Source organism: Octopus bimaculoides, chromosome 12 (assembly GCF_046866305.1).
Source record: "Octopus bimaculoides isolate indiv1 chromosome 12, ASM4686630v1, whole genome shotgun sequence".
In the NCBI taxonomy this organism is placed as follows: Eukaryota; Metazoa; Mollusca; class Cephalopoda; order Octopoda; family Octopodidae; genus Octopus; species Octopus bimaculoides.
In genome coordinates this window covers 50,823,546-50,843,545 of record NC_142939.1, presented here as the reverse complement: position 1 = coordinate 50,843,545, position 20,000 = coordinate 50,823,546, and the positions used below count along the sequence as shown (strand labels likewise).

The 20,000-nt window shown below is 37.4% G+C and overlaps 1 protein-coding gene across 2 annotated transcripts in view; it reads left to right on the top strand.

Annotated features, from left to right (window-relative positions):
* LOC106873719 (death-associated protein kinase 1) overlaps positions 1-20,000 on the top strand; it is a 218,266-nt gene that overhangs the window by 175,032 nt on the left and 23,234 nt on the right. Inside the window, exons 10-14 of one of the 2 annotated variants that reach the window (XM_089361056.1) lie at positions 12,489-12,608; positions 14,541-14,639; positions 15,471-15,569; positions 17,184-17,282; positions 18,957-19,055. In XM_089361056.1, coding sequence (XP_089217182.1) covers positions 12,489-12,608; positions 14,541-14,639; positions 15,471-15,569; positions 17,184-17,282; positions 18,957-19,055 — 516 coding nt within the window. The remainder of the gene's footprint in view (positions 1-12,488; positions 12,609-14,540; positions 14,640-15,470; positions 15,570-17,183; positions 17,283-18,956; positions 19,056-20,000) is intronic. The other variant, XM_052972187.2, reaches the window with a different exon arrangement.

The window sequence follows — 20,000 nt, the reverse complement described above, 5'->3', positions numbered from 1 at the left end:
GTTGATTACAGCTGCTGATTTGACCTGTAGTGTGAAGAGTGATGTTGGGATGGGTGTTAGTGGATGAAAAAGTGGAGGATTTGATAGAGACAGATTGGATGCGGGGGAGGGGGGAAAGGACCCAGTGGGTGCATAAACATAAATATATATGCTTTGTAAGACTTCACTTTCACCATGATGAACAGATCTACAGCAAATCACCAATGGTCCTTTGTCCTTTGTCATCTCCTCTGTGAAGCTTTTCTTGGATCCATCTCTCTTACAAGTTTTATCCAATTCCTTTTATACCCAATTATTCTCTCAACACATGCATACTGACATTACACATCCAGTAGAGCATACTAGCTTCATTCATTTTAGGCTTTGCAAGACTAACATCTCACTACTTTGTAGCATTACTGTTCACACACAAACCTCATACAATATGCCTTTCACTCCAAAAGAGAGATCTTTTACCACCAACAGAGGGAATAGCTCTCTGGTTTGTCTCCATCTTATTCTTATTCTAGCGACTGTACTTTCAGAACAGCTTCTTCCACTGTTAATTAGATCACCTATGCAACAGAAACTATCTATTACCTCTAAGAACCACCTGGGCATTCAAGAAGACTTGTTTCCTAGGCATTCTTAGTATTTATTGTTCCAGTGCGTCTGTTACATACAAAATCTTTCTCTGTTAACCTTCCTACGATTCCACTGTCGATAACTTGCACTAGGTACACTTACATATTGAGCAGAACTTTTTTTTACCAGAAGAGAGTTTAGTCCTGTCTGTTCTCTTGCTTACTAGAACTTTGGTCTTTGTTAAGATAACTTTAAGGTTATTGTATTCCTGGTTTTTCTTCTAAGCCTGGAATTTCTCTCTCATAATTCAACTACAAATTCTGCTTCAAGAACAGGGTCATCAGCATATAGTAATTTCCAAGCGCATCTAGTCACAAATTCTTCTATAATGGCCTGGAGGACTATGACAAATAAGTGGGGACTTAGAATCAAGCAGTGGTGAGCTCCTATCTGTACACTAAATCCATTGTCATGCTTCTAACTAACTCTCAACTTACTGACAATACCCCTGACATAGCCCGCCTGCATAGCTCTCACAAGCAATTCACCTACTACCAGCTTCCTCAGAGACCAGCTGATCACAGAGCAAGGGCGCCTATCAAAGGTTTTTCTCCAGGTCAACAAATCGCCAACTACAATGGCTTACTTTTAGCTAAATACTTCTCCTGCACTTGTAGCAGTACTTTTCCCAAACATGAAGAAAAATAAATAAAAAAACTGCAACTCTTCCTAATTAATTGGACTATAACTCTTACTGTAACTTTCATGATTTGGTCTGGTAATTTGATATCATTGTAATTACTTATATCTAAGGCATCTCTTTTATCCTTGTAGTAGTTGACTATAACCTTGCTATGCTAGTCATTGAGTATGACACCTTTCTGTACAATCTGGTTAACTATGTAAGTGACTAAGCTATGTCCTACTCTGTCAGATATTTTTAGTATCTCAGCCATCATTCTTGGTCAGCCAGGAATATGCCTTTCCTTCATATCTTTAGTTTCTGAATCTCCTATATTGCTGTCAAATAGATAACTGGTCCCTCTATTGTGTCCAGATTATGAAGATCTTTCTCTTCTGCATTCTCCACATTTCATAGCCATTCTTGGTAACACTTTCATGCTTTGTTCTATATATGTATCTATGTATCATGCATATATATGCATACTCACACACACACACACACACACACACACACACACACATACAGGGTGATTCAAAAGTCACCATACATAGGAAAAATTTATTTTTTTATAAGAAACAGTTAAATAAAAAAACTGTTTCTTATAAAAAAAATAAATTGTTCTTATGCATGGCGGCTTTTGAATCACCCTGTATATATATATGTGTGTGTGTTATGTATATATATATATATATATTTGGAGAGATTTTTTCTCAAAGTGTTAAGCTTGAGAAAAGGACCTTTTTAGAAAGTCGAAAGGCACTTACCTTTGGGAAGAGATTTCACAAAATGTGTGTGGCTTAATGAAACTAACCAACCAGGTAAATGTGCACAGACATCAAATAAAGCATCCCGCACTTAGATGCATACCATGTAGCAATCATTTGGACAGCTGTGCACTAGGAAAATTTACAATTTTCCCTCTTCATAAAATAAATGAAAAAAACGACCTTCTCCAGAAGGCAAAAGAAGAATATTTCATAAGATTTCTGAGTCCGAAACTAAACCGGAAATAGTCAACAACTATTTTACTGAAAACAACTTCCACTATACAATATATATATATATATATATATATATATATATATATATTATGAGAGGTAATGGTGTTGAGAAGACCCAAAGGTGTCAGGTAATACTGAGTAAGTGCTATGGATAGACCATAGTTAAGCTCCAGGTTCGGTGATTATGCGAATGAGGAGTCCAACGTAGGTCATATATTAGCATGCGTATATATATAAAAAATTAACAGAATGAGATAAAAACTCCAGAGCTGTGAAAGATTTCAGAACATTTATAAAGAGAAGGTCTTACAGCTGTTTCCAGGATATTTTATATATCCCTTCATCAGAGACTGTGCAAGAAAATGGTTAAGCAATAGTTGTTCTAGAGAAGATATGAAATACAGAGTGAAGTGGAGGTATGAAAACAGACGTGAAATACGTAAAGATGTTGTATCTGCAGTTCCATTATTTAAGCAGAATGGTATACATATAAGTTATACAGCTTTGCTAAAAATATCTGGTACCCGTAATTATAATTATAAATTTATAAATTTACCTTTTTAGTTTTTATGCTTGCTAACCACTTATATTATTATTATTTATTGATAATAATATCTTTGTGTGTGTATGTGTATATATATATATAAAGTCTGTCATACCGGCCATGACGAAGGGAAATAGCCCTGAAACTCGAGTCGCCTTTATATACTTATATTTATATATTTGATCCTTTATATTGAACACTCAATATTTCATCTACATTCAATACTTTATTTCATGGTGCCATCCATTTTTATTTTATTTTATTTTATATTATATATTGTATATTATATTATATATTGTATATTCCATATTCTATACCCCACATTGGTTCTGCAGGAATATAAATAAAACATAAAAAACAGACAGTGTTGGAACTCTTTTAAACAAAATAATATATATATATATATATATATATATATATATATATATATATATACTCACACACACACACACACATATATTTATAAATACACTCACACACATACCCATGTGCAGAGAGTTGTAAAGTAGGGTAGCCCTATCTTCAAATGTTGTGTCAGTATATGACATACACGGAGAGTTTTGGAGGGAAACACAGGTGCTACACCTGCTTCACACCTGAGTGGTTATTTAGAGGAAGGACATGAAAAATACATCCATTTAAGTGCACTGCTCTCACAGGTCATATGCAAATATTCATATCTGTACATAGCTAATTGTCCCACATATGTTTGTTCATTTAACAACTGCTTCTCAATGCTAATATGGAATAAATGAATAATTATTAGAGACAGGATTTTTATGGCCGGATGCTCTTCTTGTTATCAGTCTTTGCCCATTTTACAAGGGAGTGCTAAAATGTTCCTACTTTTGGGTAAAAGAAAATACAGGAGGATCAGTTAATTACGATTTTATTCAACATATTCCCCTCTCAGAATCGCACACTTATTGCAGTGGTCATTCAGTTTTTCTAAGCCCTGTAAAAGAACTCAGAAGGTTGGGTCTCCAACCAGGTCTTTCATGATACCCTTAAAGCCAAGAACTTTTCAGCACCCCTTTGTAAAATAAGGGATTTTAAAAAATTCCAGCAATCTTCAACAGTAGGGAGTGATCGGTTATGATATCAGTAAGGAATAAGGTAATGAGCTGGCAGAACCGTTAGCATGTTAGGCAAATTGCTTAGTGGAATTTCATCTGTCTTTATATACTGAGTTCAAATTCCACTGAGGTTGACTTTGCCTTTCATCCTTTTGGGGTCGATAAAATAAATAAGTACCAAGGTTGAGCACCAGGGTCAATATAATCAATTTATCCCTTCCTCTGAAATTGCAAGTCTTGTGCCTAAATTTGAAACCAATATCGAAAAAGAATGTCAACACTATCCCCATTTTGCTGAAGCAGGGTCAAGTATGGAACATTGACCTTCATGCACATTCTTGCAATCGCTATTGTTGTTGTTGTTGTTTCGGTTGTGGCTGTTTTTGATGCCTCCCAAGATGCAGATATAGCTGTGTAGTTAAGAAGCTTGTGGTTGTAGGTCTTGTTGATGCTTCTCTGGTTGCAAGTGTGACTGTATGCTTAAGAAGTTTGCTTCCCAACCACACGGTTCCAGGTTCAGTCCCACTGCATCACACCATGGGCAAGTGTCTTCTACCATAGCCTCAGGCCAACTGTAGCCTGTGTTTACATCCCAGTAACTTAGCAGTTCAGCAGAACAGATCAATAGAATAAGTATCAGGCTTAAAAATGGAAAAAAGTACTAAGGCCAGTTCATTCAACTAAAAAATTATTCAAGGCAATGCTCCAGCATGACTGCAGTCCAATGACTGAAACAAGTAAAAGATAAAAGATTCCTGAGCATATCATTTTAGGTTCAGTCCCACCACACAGCACCTTGATCAAGTGTTTTCCCCTTAAAGCCAGACTGAAGAAAGTTTTGTATATGGATCAGGTAGATGGAAACTGAAAGAAGCCTGTCGTGTGTGTGTGTGTGTGTGTGTGTGTGTATACCCTTGTCTTGTGAATCAGAAAATCTTGAATGAAGAATGACAGTATAACCAGCCATATAGGCAGCGAGCTGGCAGAAACGTTAGCATGCCGGGTCAAATGTTTAGCGGTATTTCGTCTGCCGTTACGTTCTGAGTTCAAATTCCGCCGAGGTCGACTTTGCCTTTCATCCTTTCGGGGTCGATTAAATAAGTACCAGTTGCGTACTGGAGTCAATCTAATCGACTGGCCCCCTCCCCTAAAATTTCCGGCCTTGTGCCGAGAGTAGAAAAGTATAACCAGCCTTCTCTAAGAAGCAAAGAACACTGTGTAGAGGTCTCTGATCTGGCATCTCAGAAACTATTGAAACTAACGAGTTTAATGTTTTGTCATTGATTACTAAAAACAAAAATACTAATGGCTGTATTTTTTGTTTTGGTTTATTTTATTTGTTTGTTTATCAAGTTATGCTTGAATATCAAAAACAGTGTGACACAGTTCTCGTCATCATGTGATGTGATGAATCAGCCTAGGCTAAACAAAGCACAAAATCAATTACATGAAAGATGAAATGGTACATATATATATATATATATATATATGTATGTATGTATGTATGTGTATATATAAGTAGATATATGCTGTGTGTGTGTGTATACACATACATTATCATCATCATTGCAACATCTACTTTCCAATGCTTGTGTAGGTCAGAAGTTTATTGAGGTAGATTTTCTATGGTCAGATGTCCTTCCTGTTGCCAAACCTCATCTGTTTCCAAACAAAGTAATATTTCCCCATCGCCAGACATGTTTTCACAGAATATTGGTAATGAATGACACTACTCGTATGAAAGTGATAATCATTTACAACTACCATGTGATGTCAAGACAAGCAAACACAACCACGCACTCCCGCACATATATACATACAACATACATACACGTGTACCCTTAACGTAGTTCTCGGAGATATACAGTGTGGCAAGGCTGACCCTTTGAATTACAGGCACAACAGAAACAGAAAGTAAGAGTGAGAGAAAGTTGTGGTGAAAGAGTACAGCAGGGTTCGCCACCAACCCCTCTGCTGGAGCCTCGTTGAGGTTTAGGTGTTTTTGCTCAATAAACACTCACAATGCCCGGTCTGGGAAACAAAACCGCCATCCTATGACTGCGAGTCCACTGCCCTAACCACTGGGCCATTGCACCTCCACACACACATACATACATACATACATACACACACTTCTACTCACAAACACTCACACACACATGATATGATATGAGGTTATGTAACAACAGTTTCTTCTCTGTATCCCTAGCTGTAATTATAGTGCAAAGTTTATGCCAACACCTCCCCACCCAGCCAACATGCACACATACTTATTAGTTTCTTTTTTTAGTTTATTGTCATTAATTTTTTTTTTGTTCAAATATTCTTTTGTAAATATGTCACCAAAAAAAAAACAGTAACCTAATTGAGTTAATAAAAGGAAGTAATAAAACTTAAAACATATGATTGCATGTGTGTGTGTGTGTGTCTTTTTCTCTTTGACAAGGTTTGTTATTATTAGAATTAACGAAGCCATTGACTCTTCATGCAGTAAGAATTAACTAAGGCATTGAATGTCACTCGGCTGTGCTAGAAATAGCAAACAAATCCTATTTATAATGACATCATACATTATTAAAAATAGAAAGAGAATCAATGGATGATGAAGTCTTTGACATATGCCATGCCTAGAAAGAAAAAGAAAATGAGATGGTCACAAATGGAATGTCTTTGAACATAGATATGTTTACTCAGGTCTGACTTTGTACTAAACCACAAGGCATTGTAACTGCCAGGAGCGATCGGGAACAATTAGGAGCAAAGAGAAAGAAGCGGCGGAATTCCGTCGGTGATTGAAAGGCCACTTCTGAATTTTGCAAACCATCTTCTGCAAGTTCTTTCATTCAAGCATTCTTTCCCATAAACTGAGTGTATGTTTCGAGTCGCTTCGGCTGCAGAGTTTCCTTTTTTGTACTCATAAAGTATTATGTGCCTCGAATGCTCTTTGGATATATTCATGTTAGAAAGGGTTTTAATGAAAGAAATTTTAATTCTATTATTCTATAAAATATTTAATTAGTTTAAATGTACGCAAATGCATAAAAATAATTTTTAATTTCATTAGACATTCTAAAATACTATTAAATTTCATTCAATTTTGAAAAAAGGTAAAATCGGACAGAACTTATGGGATGACCTGATATGGGCACACACACACACACACAGAGACGTGCATATATATATATATAGGTCCTGCAAGGGTAGAAAGATGGGGTGTTTCAAATACAGCACTCAGCTTAAGCTTTAGTCTATCTATACTTTTGAATTGTTGACATATGGACGATCAAGATTCTTCAGGTGTAAAAAATCTAGGCGTCACATCTGTAAAAACCAATGTGCGGATTTAGCAAAGAGTGAAATATAATGCAAATAAGAAAACAGTCTTCATATTTGGATTACGTATATATTTACTGCCTTCTCCTTTTCCTCTTCTGTCTTCCTTTGCACTCTCATGAACTCGCTGCTCACTCACCCTGTCCAATCCACATACATTCACTTCCTTGTACCTTTAGTTTACATCTTGACACATTGTCACCATCTTCTCTCTTTCTCAAGCTTGGCAAACTCGATTTTAAAATGATGATGATGATGACATTTGACTAATATCTATAAGTATTTAGTCCACTGTGAAATTAGATCACATGTGAACATGTGTTTATCATCTGCTTGTAACCATTTGAGCAAAAGAAAAAAGAACGGTAATGCATGTTTAAATTTCTTGTAAACGATATACCTTATCACTCTATGGTTTCATTGATCTCAATGTATGAAAACCAGTAGAATAACTCTAAATTTCATGGATTTGGTGACAGGAAAGGGCAACTAACCATAGGAAAATTGCCTCATGTAGTTTTTATTCAGTCCATGCCAACATGGTAAAAGAGGGCATAAAGACAAAGGTGGCGCTGGTAACTGTGATGGTTATTAATTAATCTGTCAAATTATAATCTTATTGCTATTGTAACATTTTGAATTCTCTAAAGTTATTATCAGAGTTTAATAATTCATTGTGAATCTGAGAAGAAACAGCTTGTAAGCTATGGAGAAAATACATCCTGCTTGACACAAGAACTGATTTGATTCGCTATGTTAGTGTTAGTTCAACAACCACTAAAAAATAGTTAGCAGTTGTAAGTAAAAAATAGTATCAACATCAATATGCAAATTAGGTATAGCTTTGTGAATTATATATTAAATATACACCATATCAATCAATATCATATACAACAGCTGTACTGTGGTTTCATGGGTGTAGTTTCTTCTCTATAGCTGCCATTGCTATGTTGTTTAACGTCTGTTTTATCCTTGGGATTCAAATACCATTAAGGTTGATTTTATGCTTTTCATCCTTCTGGAGTTTGTCAAATAAGTTGGGATCAGTTTAAGTTATAGTACACCTCATTGTGCAAGTCACGTAAATTTATTTCCGAATTTGTTGACCTGAAAAATAAGATCAAAAATGATTTCACACCTGCGTGAAGCACAGGCATGGCTGTGTAGTTAAAAAGTTTGCTTCCTAACCATGTGGTTTTAGGTTCAGTCTTACTCCGTGGCATTTTCTACTACAGCCCCAGGTCAATCAAAACCTTGTGAGTGGATTTGATAAACAGAGACTGAAAGAAGTTCATCACATACGCACACATACACATACTTGTGTGTGTGTGTTTGTATGTTTGTACCTCCTCGTCTTGACATCACATGTAAGTTGTAAATGAGCATTTTACTACCATACAAATAGTGCCAATTAATTCCAATCTTTCATGAAAACATGTCTAATTGTAGGGAAATATTTAATTTCAATGGAAACAAACTAGGGTTGGCAACAGGAAGGGCACCCACCCATTGAAAATCTGCCTCAAAAAATTCTGCCTGACCCATACAAACACAGAAAAGTGGACATTAAAAGAATGATGACGATGATGATGATGTTGTAATAAATGAATGGTTCGTAGTAGGAAGGGCATCCAGTTGTAAAACCAGTTGTTAAAATGTCATAATCATCTTCTTTAAAACAATTGGAAGTCTCTCAAGTCCAAGTTCAGCAATTTCTTGCTGAACAACCTGCACAGACGACTTGTTTATAGTGATTAAATGTTTGTGTTGTGTGTGCAGGTGGCATGTAAAATACAGCATTTTGAGCATGGTCGTTGCCAGTACCTCCTGACTGGCCTTCATGCGGGTGACACGTAAAAGCACCCACTACACTCTCGGAGTGGTTGGCGTTAGGAAGGGCATCCAGCTGTAGAAACTCTGCCAAATCAGATTGGAGCCTGGTGTAGCCACCTGGTTTCACCAATCCTCAGTCAAATCGTCCAACCCATGCTAGCATGGAAAGCAGACGTTAAACGATGATGATGATGATGTTCATGGTGTGTCAGTAGTCAAAGGGATCGCAGAGCAATATGAAATGAAGTGCTCAGGAACACGATGTACTGCTTAGTCTAGGAACTGAAACTATGATCTTGCAATCAAGAGTACAACACCCTAACCAGTAGGCCACATGCCCTCACTCAAATATGATCATACCCTAAAAAGGATAGGAAGGTCAGCATTGCCAGAACCATTGGTCTACTGGATCAGACTTGACCTTTGGTGGTTAGGGTAACAACAGCTAAGGGGTCTCCACTTGAGTGTCCATCTTACTGTATTAATTCTTCCTTCCTCGCATTACAGGTGATTCCTTATGAACCATTACCGTTATCTTTATGTAACTATTCCCTTACTATTGGTGCCATATTGCACCTAGCTGTTATTCCCCCCATCTCATCAGTTCATTTGAAAGAAATATATGGATGCCAGTAACAGACTGTTTTTCATTGATAAAACAACTCAATTCTAGAATGAACAAAAAAGAAAAAAGAAAAAAACACAGAACACAAAAATCAACTAGTTTTATTCAATTCAAAACACTATTATTATCGTAGTTTTGGAAAATAAAAATGAATCTAAACATCTCACTTCTGCCCACTCACTTAACAGTAACAATTGATTCTTTTCCAGACATTAATGATTTTCTTTTTTATATATATTTTACTTTCATTGGGATATGAACCTACGCACTTTCAGTAGGTAGGTAGGTTGGTGACATTGTCCAATTACTCTCTTCCATCCTTTCTGCTTGTCTCTCGTTCTCTCTCTCTCTGTCTTTCTCTCTCTCTCTCTCTCTCTCTCTCTCTCTCACTGGACAATTAACTCAAGTCAAATTTAAGGTGAAATCCAAGAAGCAGAGATGAAATTATATACTGCAAGGTAACTAATTTAGTTCAGAGCTCTGCAGTTCCTGCCATCACATAACAATGTTATAATAATTATAGTAATAATAATGATAATGATAATAATAATAATTATTATAAATGCCCTGATGCAGTACCAGGCAGTGGCTCTCATGGCTTCTGATCTTAACTGATTAGAAGTGTTATCATGTCCATGTTTTGTCTTGATGTAAAAGATGGGCTACAGTAAATATTCTGCTCAATACTAGTTGATTACACTGATCCCAGTGTTTCACTGGTACTTAATTTATTGACCCTGAAAGGATGAAAGCAAAGTCAACTTTCATGGGATTTGAACTCAGAACTTAAAGACAGACAAAATTTGCCCAGGATGCTAACAATTCTGTTAGCTTGCTACCTTAATAATGATAATAATAAAAGAAGTGAAATAGAACCAGTGCATGTTTTTGCTATTGACATTATGACCCTCCTAAAAATGTAACAAAATCTGTCACAACACACTGGTTTATGTAGAAAAATCTTGCAAACCAAATACAAAATCTTAGGAGTGAGTTGGATTAATTAGTTTGGACCAGACAAATTTTCCACCCTTATTTATCAGCAAGTACAATTCCCACACTGTAACCTTAGTTACCTTTGCCACCACCCTCGCACTCTGTGTGTGTGTGTGAATCATGACTGTTATCTTTGAATCACTGTTATCAGTTCTTTAGTATCTCCTACATTTAAAGATAACAAGTGTTTTTTGACCCATTCCACCACCATCATTACATCTGAACCCTCTCCTTTTCTTTCACCATTACTAACACTCCATCCCACCCACTCCCATCACTCAGCATGTAATTATTCCAATCAATACATTTTTGTTTGTTTTTTGATAAAGAAAGCTGAAAGTTAATAACACACACACACACACACACACACACACACACACACACACACACACACACACACACACACACACACACACACACACACACACACACACACACACACACACACACACACACACACACACACAGCTAATCTTTAAGTGGGTGATGGGTGGAGGAGATTAGTGTTGAAGGAGTAAGAGGAAATTAACTAAACTGCTTCTTTTATCTGGGGTGGACTAACAGGTAAGGGGTGAGTGATAGGGAGAGAGAGAGAAACTAGGTCACCTTTGACCTACTCTACAAGCATACTGACATTGAAATATTCTAGTGTCTAGGTAGTATCCTCCCCTCATACACACACCTCTCTTTTCAAATCTGTAAGGGAAACTACAGAGAAAGAGGGGTGGTTTGTGGGGGGGATGGGTTGATTGCTAGATTGTGGTGGGGGGGGGGGGGGGGTAGCAAATTGAGGCTGTGAGGGTGGTGGTGGTGGTGGCTCAACCAGAATGTGTTGGAACAGATTTTCTATAGACAGATGTCCTTCCTGATGCCAACCTTCATCTGTTTCCAAGCAAGATAATATTTCCCCATGCCCAGACATGCTTCCACGATACCACTTGTATAATGGTGACACTCATTTACAACAGTTTGATGCTGTCAAGATAAGGAGACCCTGACACGCACTCATCCATACATACACATATACACTTATATACCTACATGCACATCTCCCTTTTTTCTTAGCTCTCCTGTGTGATCCTTCTGTCCGGCATTCGCCATAATAGATTGCTGACCACTACATTTATATGTTTTTTCTCCTTGTTTCTCACCTTGTTTCTTTCTGTGTTCCTTTCAGTTGAAGAGCGTAGGCTCAAAACATCAAAGACCTTCTCTATTCCCTAGCGTTAAACTAATACACCCATTTTTTGTTTACACCACCTGTCTTCGTCTGTTGTTTTTTTCGTAAATTCTCCCATACATACATGTATAGATATATATGATTGACTGTCCCATCGATTTTGATGTACGAGGATCTGACAACTTGCACTTTCTTTGTCAGTCATAATGCTTGTGTGGAATGTGACATTTGAGTCCCACCATCAACTTGCAAAGATGCCCACAGATGTTGCAAGCATGAAGATTACAGGTTGTTTCATGAAGTATATCTGCAGCCCCTTTTCTCCTTTGAAATCTAATCACAAGGCTTTTGTCAACCCAGAGCTGAGTTTTAGCAGAAAGCACTTGCTCAAAGTGGCATACTATGTGATTGAAAAGCAAGCTTCTTAACCACACAGTTATATGTAAACAGCAAATATTTCTGAACGAGTTGTATTTATATATATATATATATGTGTGTGTATATATATATATGTATATATATATTCATTCCACTGATGTAGATTGTTTGTATAAAAAAAACCTTAACTGGTATTTTTTTTTGTAACATTATATTTGTCTTGTTTCTGCTTTTTGTTTATGTGTTGTTGTTATTTATTGTTGTTTATTCTAGGACAAAGCCGAGAATGTGGTCATGGCAGCGTTATTCCAGAGTGCCGAGGAAGGTAACTTGGCTGGTTTAAAGGAATTACTTAGTATGGCAAACAATGTAAATGTCAACACAGCAAACAGGGTAAGAACCGGCTGTTTGTTTAATGATCCCTTATTTTTTTTGTTTTTTTGTTTTTTTTAATCGGCTACTGCTGCTGCTACTACTACTACCAACACCACTGTTACTACTACTACTACTACTACTATAATCACCACCATCTCCATTATTATCACCATCACTACCCACACTACCACAACTGTCTACCACCATCATTACTACTACTACTACCACCATCACTACTACTACAACTAACACAGTTACTAATTCTGCTACTATCATCACCACCACCACCACCACCACCACTACTACTACTACTACTTCCCTTCCATTCTTTCTGGGGTTTTTTTTTGTTTTTTTTCAATATCTTATTTCTATTCCTTTATGCTGGTTTCAGCCCTTGGATTAGAAGTCAGACTGGAGATAATCACCTGCAAAGAATTCTGTTGATTGTATCAGTGCCAGCTCTTATTTTCTGTCTGGTACTATTTTATCGATCTCAGATATACTGCTACGTTAGACTGTTGTGCTGGCACCAGATGAAAAGCACTTGCGCCGGCACCAGATGAAAAGCACTTGCGCCGGCACCAGATGAAAAGCACTTGCGCCGGCACCAGATGAAAAGCACTTGCGCCGGCACCAGATGAAAAGCACTTGCGCCGGCACCAGATGAAAAGAACTTGCGCCGGCACCAGATGAAAAGCACTTGCGCCGGCACCAGATGAAAAGAACTTGCGCCGGCACCAGATGAAAAGCACTTGCGCCGGCACCAGATGAAAAGCACTTGCGCCGGCACCAGATGAAAAGCACTTGCGCCGGCACCAGATGAAAAGCACTTGCGCCGGCACCAGATGAAAAGCACTTGCGCCGGCACCAGATGAAAAGCACTTGCGCCGGCACCAGATGAAAAGCACTTGCGCCGGCACCAGATGAAAAGCACTTGCGCCGGCACCAGATGAAAAGCACTTGCGCCGGCACCAGATGAAAAGCACTTGCGCCGGCACCAGATGAAAAGCACTTGCGCCGGCACCAGATGAAAAGCACTTGCGCCGGCACCAGATGAAAAGCACTTGCGCCGGCACCAGATGAAAAGCACTTGCGCCGGCACCAGATGAAAAGCACTTGTGCCGGCACCAGATGAAAAGCACTTGTGCCGGCACCAGATGAAAAGCACTTGTGCCGGCACCACGTAAGAGCACCCTGCTAGCGCCATATAAAAGGCACTCAACATTCTCTGTACTGTGGCCCTTCTTTAGGAAGGGCATCCAGCTATAGAAACCATGCCAAAAGAGACAAAAACATTCCAGCTGGTCAGTTCCTGTCCAACCCATCCAACCCATGCCAGTATGGAAGATAGACAATAAATGATGATGATGGATGCAGCTTGTTGCTTCGTTTTATATTGCCTTACCCAATCACTCATTCATTCAGTCATGCCTGCATCTATATGAACAAACTGTACACTATGTATTGAGTACTACCTTCTTAATTATTATACTGTAATATTAGTATAGATCTGTGGAATGTAGTGTAGTGTGAACGAGTAGGGTGCTGTGTTGTGTCATGGGGTACTCTATAGTGTGGGCATGTTAAATGCTGTGCACTGTGGCAATGTTGTGGTGGGGGTACAGTGTGCTGAAGTAGTGTGGGTGCTGTGTTGTGCATCAGTGTGATTGCCCTGTGGTGCAGCAGCAGCATGGGTGGAAGCTTTATTTTATGGTAGTGAGTATGTATAAAACATAACAGTGTTGGGGGTACTTGCTGGTATGAAATTATGAAATGCTGAATAGTGTGACAGTATGGCATTTTGTGTAATTGTGGTATTTTTCCAGTTCAGAATCTACCATGATTAGGTTACTTTCACTCACAGGGCATATCATATTTTGGGTTTTGGGCTGTTTTATTCAAATGTTCATTGTTCTTGTCTTCAGTTATATTTTGTGGTTTTCGTTTTAGCATGGTGAGACAGCCATTCACAATGCTGCTAGTGGAGGACATGTTGATGTGATCAAATATCTCCATTCCAAAGGAGCCAATATCGATGTTCTTGACAAGGTAAGCTAGACGGGTGTGTTTTTGTTTGTTTTTTTTATTTTCTGTAACAAGGTCATTGCTATGCATACCAATATCCTAAACCACATAAAAAACAAAAATAAAAAGCCACCCAATTGATTTTCTCACCACACAAATCTCATTAAACTTATGCTAGCAAGGAAAAAGCAGATGTAAAAAATGTTGGATATCATGTCATATATATCATCAATATTTTTTCCATGCCTAACCATCTCTGAAGAGCACATGTATTAGATAACTGGCCTGTTATCTAATATCAAGTGTGAAACTGACCAATAAGATTGCCTATAATAAATCTATAACACTATACTTTAATATATATATATATATATTTCATGGCCGTTGCTAGTACCGCCTGACTGGCCTTCGTGCCGGTGGCACGTAAAAGCACCCACTACACTCCCAGAGTGGTTGGCGTTAGGAAGGGCATCCAGCTGTAGAAACTCTGCCAGATCAGATTGGAGTCCTCAGTCAAATCATCCAACCTATGCTAGCATGGAAAGCGGACGTTAAACGATGATGATGATGATGATGATGATATATATAATATACACACACACACTTTTACAAACATATATGCATGCACACACACACACACACACACACACACCATACACATAAGTAACCAAGGTGACAATGAATGTGTTCCCTTGTGACTGTGATTGGTTCTTCTTTTAACAGCTTTTTTTATCACTCTTTTATATTTTTAACAAATTCTTTACCATTAATTTCCACATGTGTATACAAGTGCACTCGCACACACACATCCACATCCACTTTCGGGCTTAAAATCTCTATTTCTTGTATTTTCAGCACAATGATAGTGCAATATTTTGGGCTGTTCGTCATGGGCATTTAGATGTGGTTCATTACCTTAAAGAAGAAGGTGTGCCCCTGAACATACAAAACAAGGTAGGCTTTAAAAAGACTTTAGAAAAAAAAAAAGCTACAGTGGTGCCCCAGCATGGCCACAGCTAACAGACTAAAATAGGTAAAAGAGTATGGTTGCATTTATTTGTATTCATTTGGCTATTTCAGAAGTGTATACAGTGAATATAGTGAATATATATATATATATATATATATATATATATATATAAATAATAATAATAATAATAATAATATTAGGGATAAAATCCAAAATTAGAGGTAAAAACTCAATTAAAATCAATTTATTAAAAATTAGAATTAAATTAAGTTTCACAGTATAAAATATATATAAATATATAGTATTAGGGAAATTTACTTTGTATTATATTATATATTATATTATATTTACTTTGTATTATATTATATTTACTTTGTATTATATTATACTTATTTATTGTACTTTTAATTATAAATTTTTTCTATATGTGACAGTGGATTTTCATCGATGAGTTCATAAACCTTGGTTCTTTTCCCTAAAACTATATATTTATATATATATATATATTTTAATTTATGTATATATTAATATTATCTCGGTTGAAAAACTTTGATAATGCAAATATGTTAATAGTTACCAGGGTAGCAAAAAACCCAGAAAACCTGGGATATTATACCTGGTTAATGGGTAGAAATTCCATGAGTTGATATAAAGAATAATAATAAATGGAGCAAAACGCATATAATCAATAAGGAAATATGACAGAAAATCAACAGTAGTTAGGCTAACAAGTTAAAGAATTTTTAACATACCTATATAGCCCAACGCTATGTATTTTGGTATTTGGATATACTTGGATCATGATTTCTTGTTCTAGTGAAAAGCCTTACCCTCATCAGCAAGTATTATCAATTGAAAAATATTTTCACCACATCACATTGAAGTCTAATGGCATTCTGAATTGTTTTGCGCCAAAATCAGAACAGCTTCAATGTCAATATACTAGTAAGGGGTAAATATTCAGAAGTGAATATATAGATATTATTATTGTTAGTTTTATTACCCTTATATATATATATATATATATATATATATATATATATACTGTGGCACTCCATTGGTTTTGACGACAAGGGTTCCAGTTGGTCCAATCAACAGAACAGCCTGCTCGTGAAATTAACATGCAAGTGGCTCAGCACTCCACAGACATGTGTACCCTTAATGTAGTTCTTGGGGAGATTCAGTGTGACACAACGTGTGACAAGGCTGACCCTTTGAATTACAGGCACAACAGAAACAGGAAGTAAGAGTGAGAGAAAGTTGTGGTGAAAGAGTACAGCAGGGTTCGCCACCATCCCCTGCCAGAGCCTCATGGAACTTTAGGTGTTTTCGCTCAGTAAACACTCACAATGCCTGGTCTGGGATTCAAAACCGTAATCCTATGACCGCGAGCCCGCTGCCCTAACCACTGGGCCATTGTGCCTCCACATATATATATATAGTGTGTATGCACACTTAGAGACAATTTCTGTTGATCCTTAAGTATTTAACAAAAGGTCAGTTTCCATAACCTCAATAAAACCATGGTGTATTACAGGCTACTATACATGCATATAATATATAAGTTCCTTAACATCTTCATATTTATTTAACCCTAGGCTGGTGAATCAGCACTACATGTATCTGCTCGCTATGGTCACAACCAAATCACAGAATACTTATGTAATTCTGGTACAGACATCAACTTAAGAGACAATGTAAGTATACTTTCATTTCTTAATTACAACCCAAATTTTGTTTTCCCCAAATTATCTATGTCACTCCACAAAAATGTATTTAATTTTTAATTTTTGTCCCCCCCCCCCAAATTTTCTGTTGTGACACTGAAGAATTTTCTTTCAATGTGATTTTATTTTTATTTTGCATTTTAAAGAAACTTTCTTGTCCCTGGAAGAAGGGACATCACACACAGCCAAGTGGTTGATGGGTGTGTCTAGTTCTGAAAGATTGAGTGGATTGTGACTTGATTTACTCTCTCTCTGCTATGGATACATGTAACCTTGTGGCTGAGTGTTTCACTTATGATCATAAGGTCCTTGTGTCCATAAACAAGGTACTTCATTTCATGTCGCTCCAGTCTGCTAGGCCATAATGCTTACCATCCAGGTGCTGGTGCAGCCTTCTCTTCTTCCATCATGGATGTTACATCTTGGATCCTTTGTGGATCACGGATGAGTGGTGGCACCAAATGAACCATGTTTGTACCTGCTTGTGACTACATCTTGAGCATTTAAAATCCATTTTTCCATGCTCACATGAATCAGACAATGTTTACTGGGGTGAACTTTCTAAAGCTGGATGTCCTTCCTGTCACCCACCCTTACCTGTTTCCAAGTAAGGTAATACTTCCCCCTATGACCAGACTCATTCTCACAGAACACTGGAAATGAATAACCCTGCTTCTTTGATACACAGACACTCATTTACCACTATCATACAATATCAAGACAAAGAGACATAAACACATACACACTCATGAGGATTTTCAAGTTGGCATGGGGCATTTGGTACCCCTGTCGGGCAAATATCTGTGCTCTTTCTGCAGCATTAAGAATATTTTAACTCTTATTTCCAGCAATGTGGGTGTGTCAGCACCCTTAGTCACACTTGGTGACAATTGAATTTTTCCTTTATGGTATCACATTGCACTTAGCTGTTTGTATTAATTTTATACCTATTACATAATTCTGTGCCTCCAGAAATAGCTGTCGGACCTGAAATACCATACCTTCTTCCCTTGGTTTTCTGTATCTTTTGTTTCCCCATGTAAATCTGTTTTGAAAATAGATACATATCTATATGCTTATACATGAATGTTCGTCCTCTGGTTATTTACAGCTTTTGCTTCTCTCTCTCTCTCTCTCTCTCTCTGTATATATCCCTATATACAAGGGGATGCTGGAAAGTTCCTCGCTTTAAGGATAGCACGAAAGGCCTTGTTGGAGGGCCAACCTTCCGAGTTCTTTTAGAGGGGGCTTAGAAAAACTGAAGGGCCGCTGCAATCTGAGAGGGGAATATGTTAAATAAAATCATAATTAACTGATCCTCCTGTATTTTCTTTTACCCAAAGCAAGGAACTTTTCAGCACCCCACCACTTGTATATTTACATGTATATATGTATGTTTATTCTATATATCAAACCCAAGTGTATTTCTCTGTTTAACTGCATCATTATCTCTCTCCCTCTCTCCACATATATGCGTATATATATATATATATATATATATATATATATATATATATATATTTCTGTGTGCGTGGTGCATGCATACCCAGATTAAATGGTGGCAGGAATCTATCTGTGATGTTTTGATGTTCTTCCCTTCACTGTTCCTTATGTGCACCTTTGTCCCTGTCTTCTAACTCACAGCATGAAGAAACTGCCCTCCACCACGCTGCATGGCATGGATTCTTACCAATTACATATTCCCTGTGCACAGCTGGAGCACAACTCAACATCCAGAACAAGGTATGCTTCCTGTTTTTATATATTCTCTTTTACTCTTTTACTTGTTTCAGTCATTTGACTGTAGCCATGCTGGAGCACCGTACTTATTCTATCAGTCTCTTTTGCCAAACCACTAAATTACAGGGACGCAAACACACCAGCATCGGTTATCAAGCGATGTTGGAGGTACAAACACAAACACACAAACATATGCACACACACATACATACATATATATATATATATATATATATATATATATATACGACGGGCTTCTTTCAATTTCCGTCTACCAAATCCACTCACAAGGCTTTGGTCGGCCCAAGGCTATAGTAGAAGACACTTGCCCAAATGCCATGCAGTGTGACTGAACCCGGAACCATGTGGTTGGTAAGCAAGCTACTTACCACACAGCCACTCCTATGCCTATATATATATATATATATATATATATATATATATATATATATATATATATATATTTTAACCTGAGATGTGTTAGGTCAGGTATCTAACTATTGAAACCATGCCAAAGATAACACTTGAGCTTGACACAGTTCTGCAGCTCATTAGATCCTGTCAAATAGTCCAACCCCCCCATGCCAGCATGGAAAACAGGCATTAAATGATGATTGGAGTTAAGGTGTGATGTCACAAGGCTTTTGGAGTATCTTTTTTTCCTTTTTGGTGTGTTTTTAACACAGTGTTTCAATCAGTGTTATTTCCAGTCATCTTCAGATCTTATGCCTAAACTTAACCAAGAAAACTAGACATGTTTTTACAGAAGATTGGAAACAAAGGGAACTGCTTGCATGATAGTAACATTCATTTGGAACATGCACGCGCACATGATATGCCTTCAGTTTCTGTCTACCAAATGCACTCACAAGGCTTTGGTTGATCTGAGGCCATAGCAGAAGACATTTGCCCAAGGTGCCTCACAATGAGACTGAACTCACTGTCATG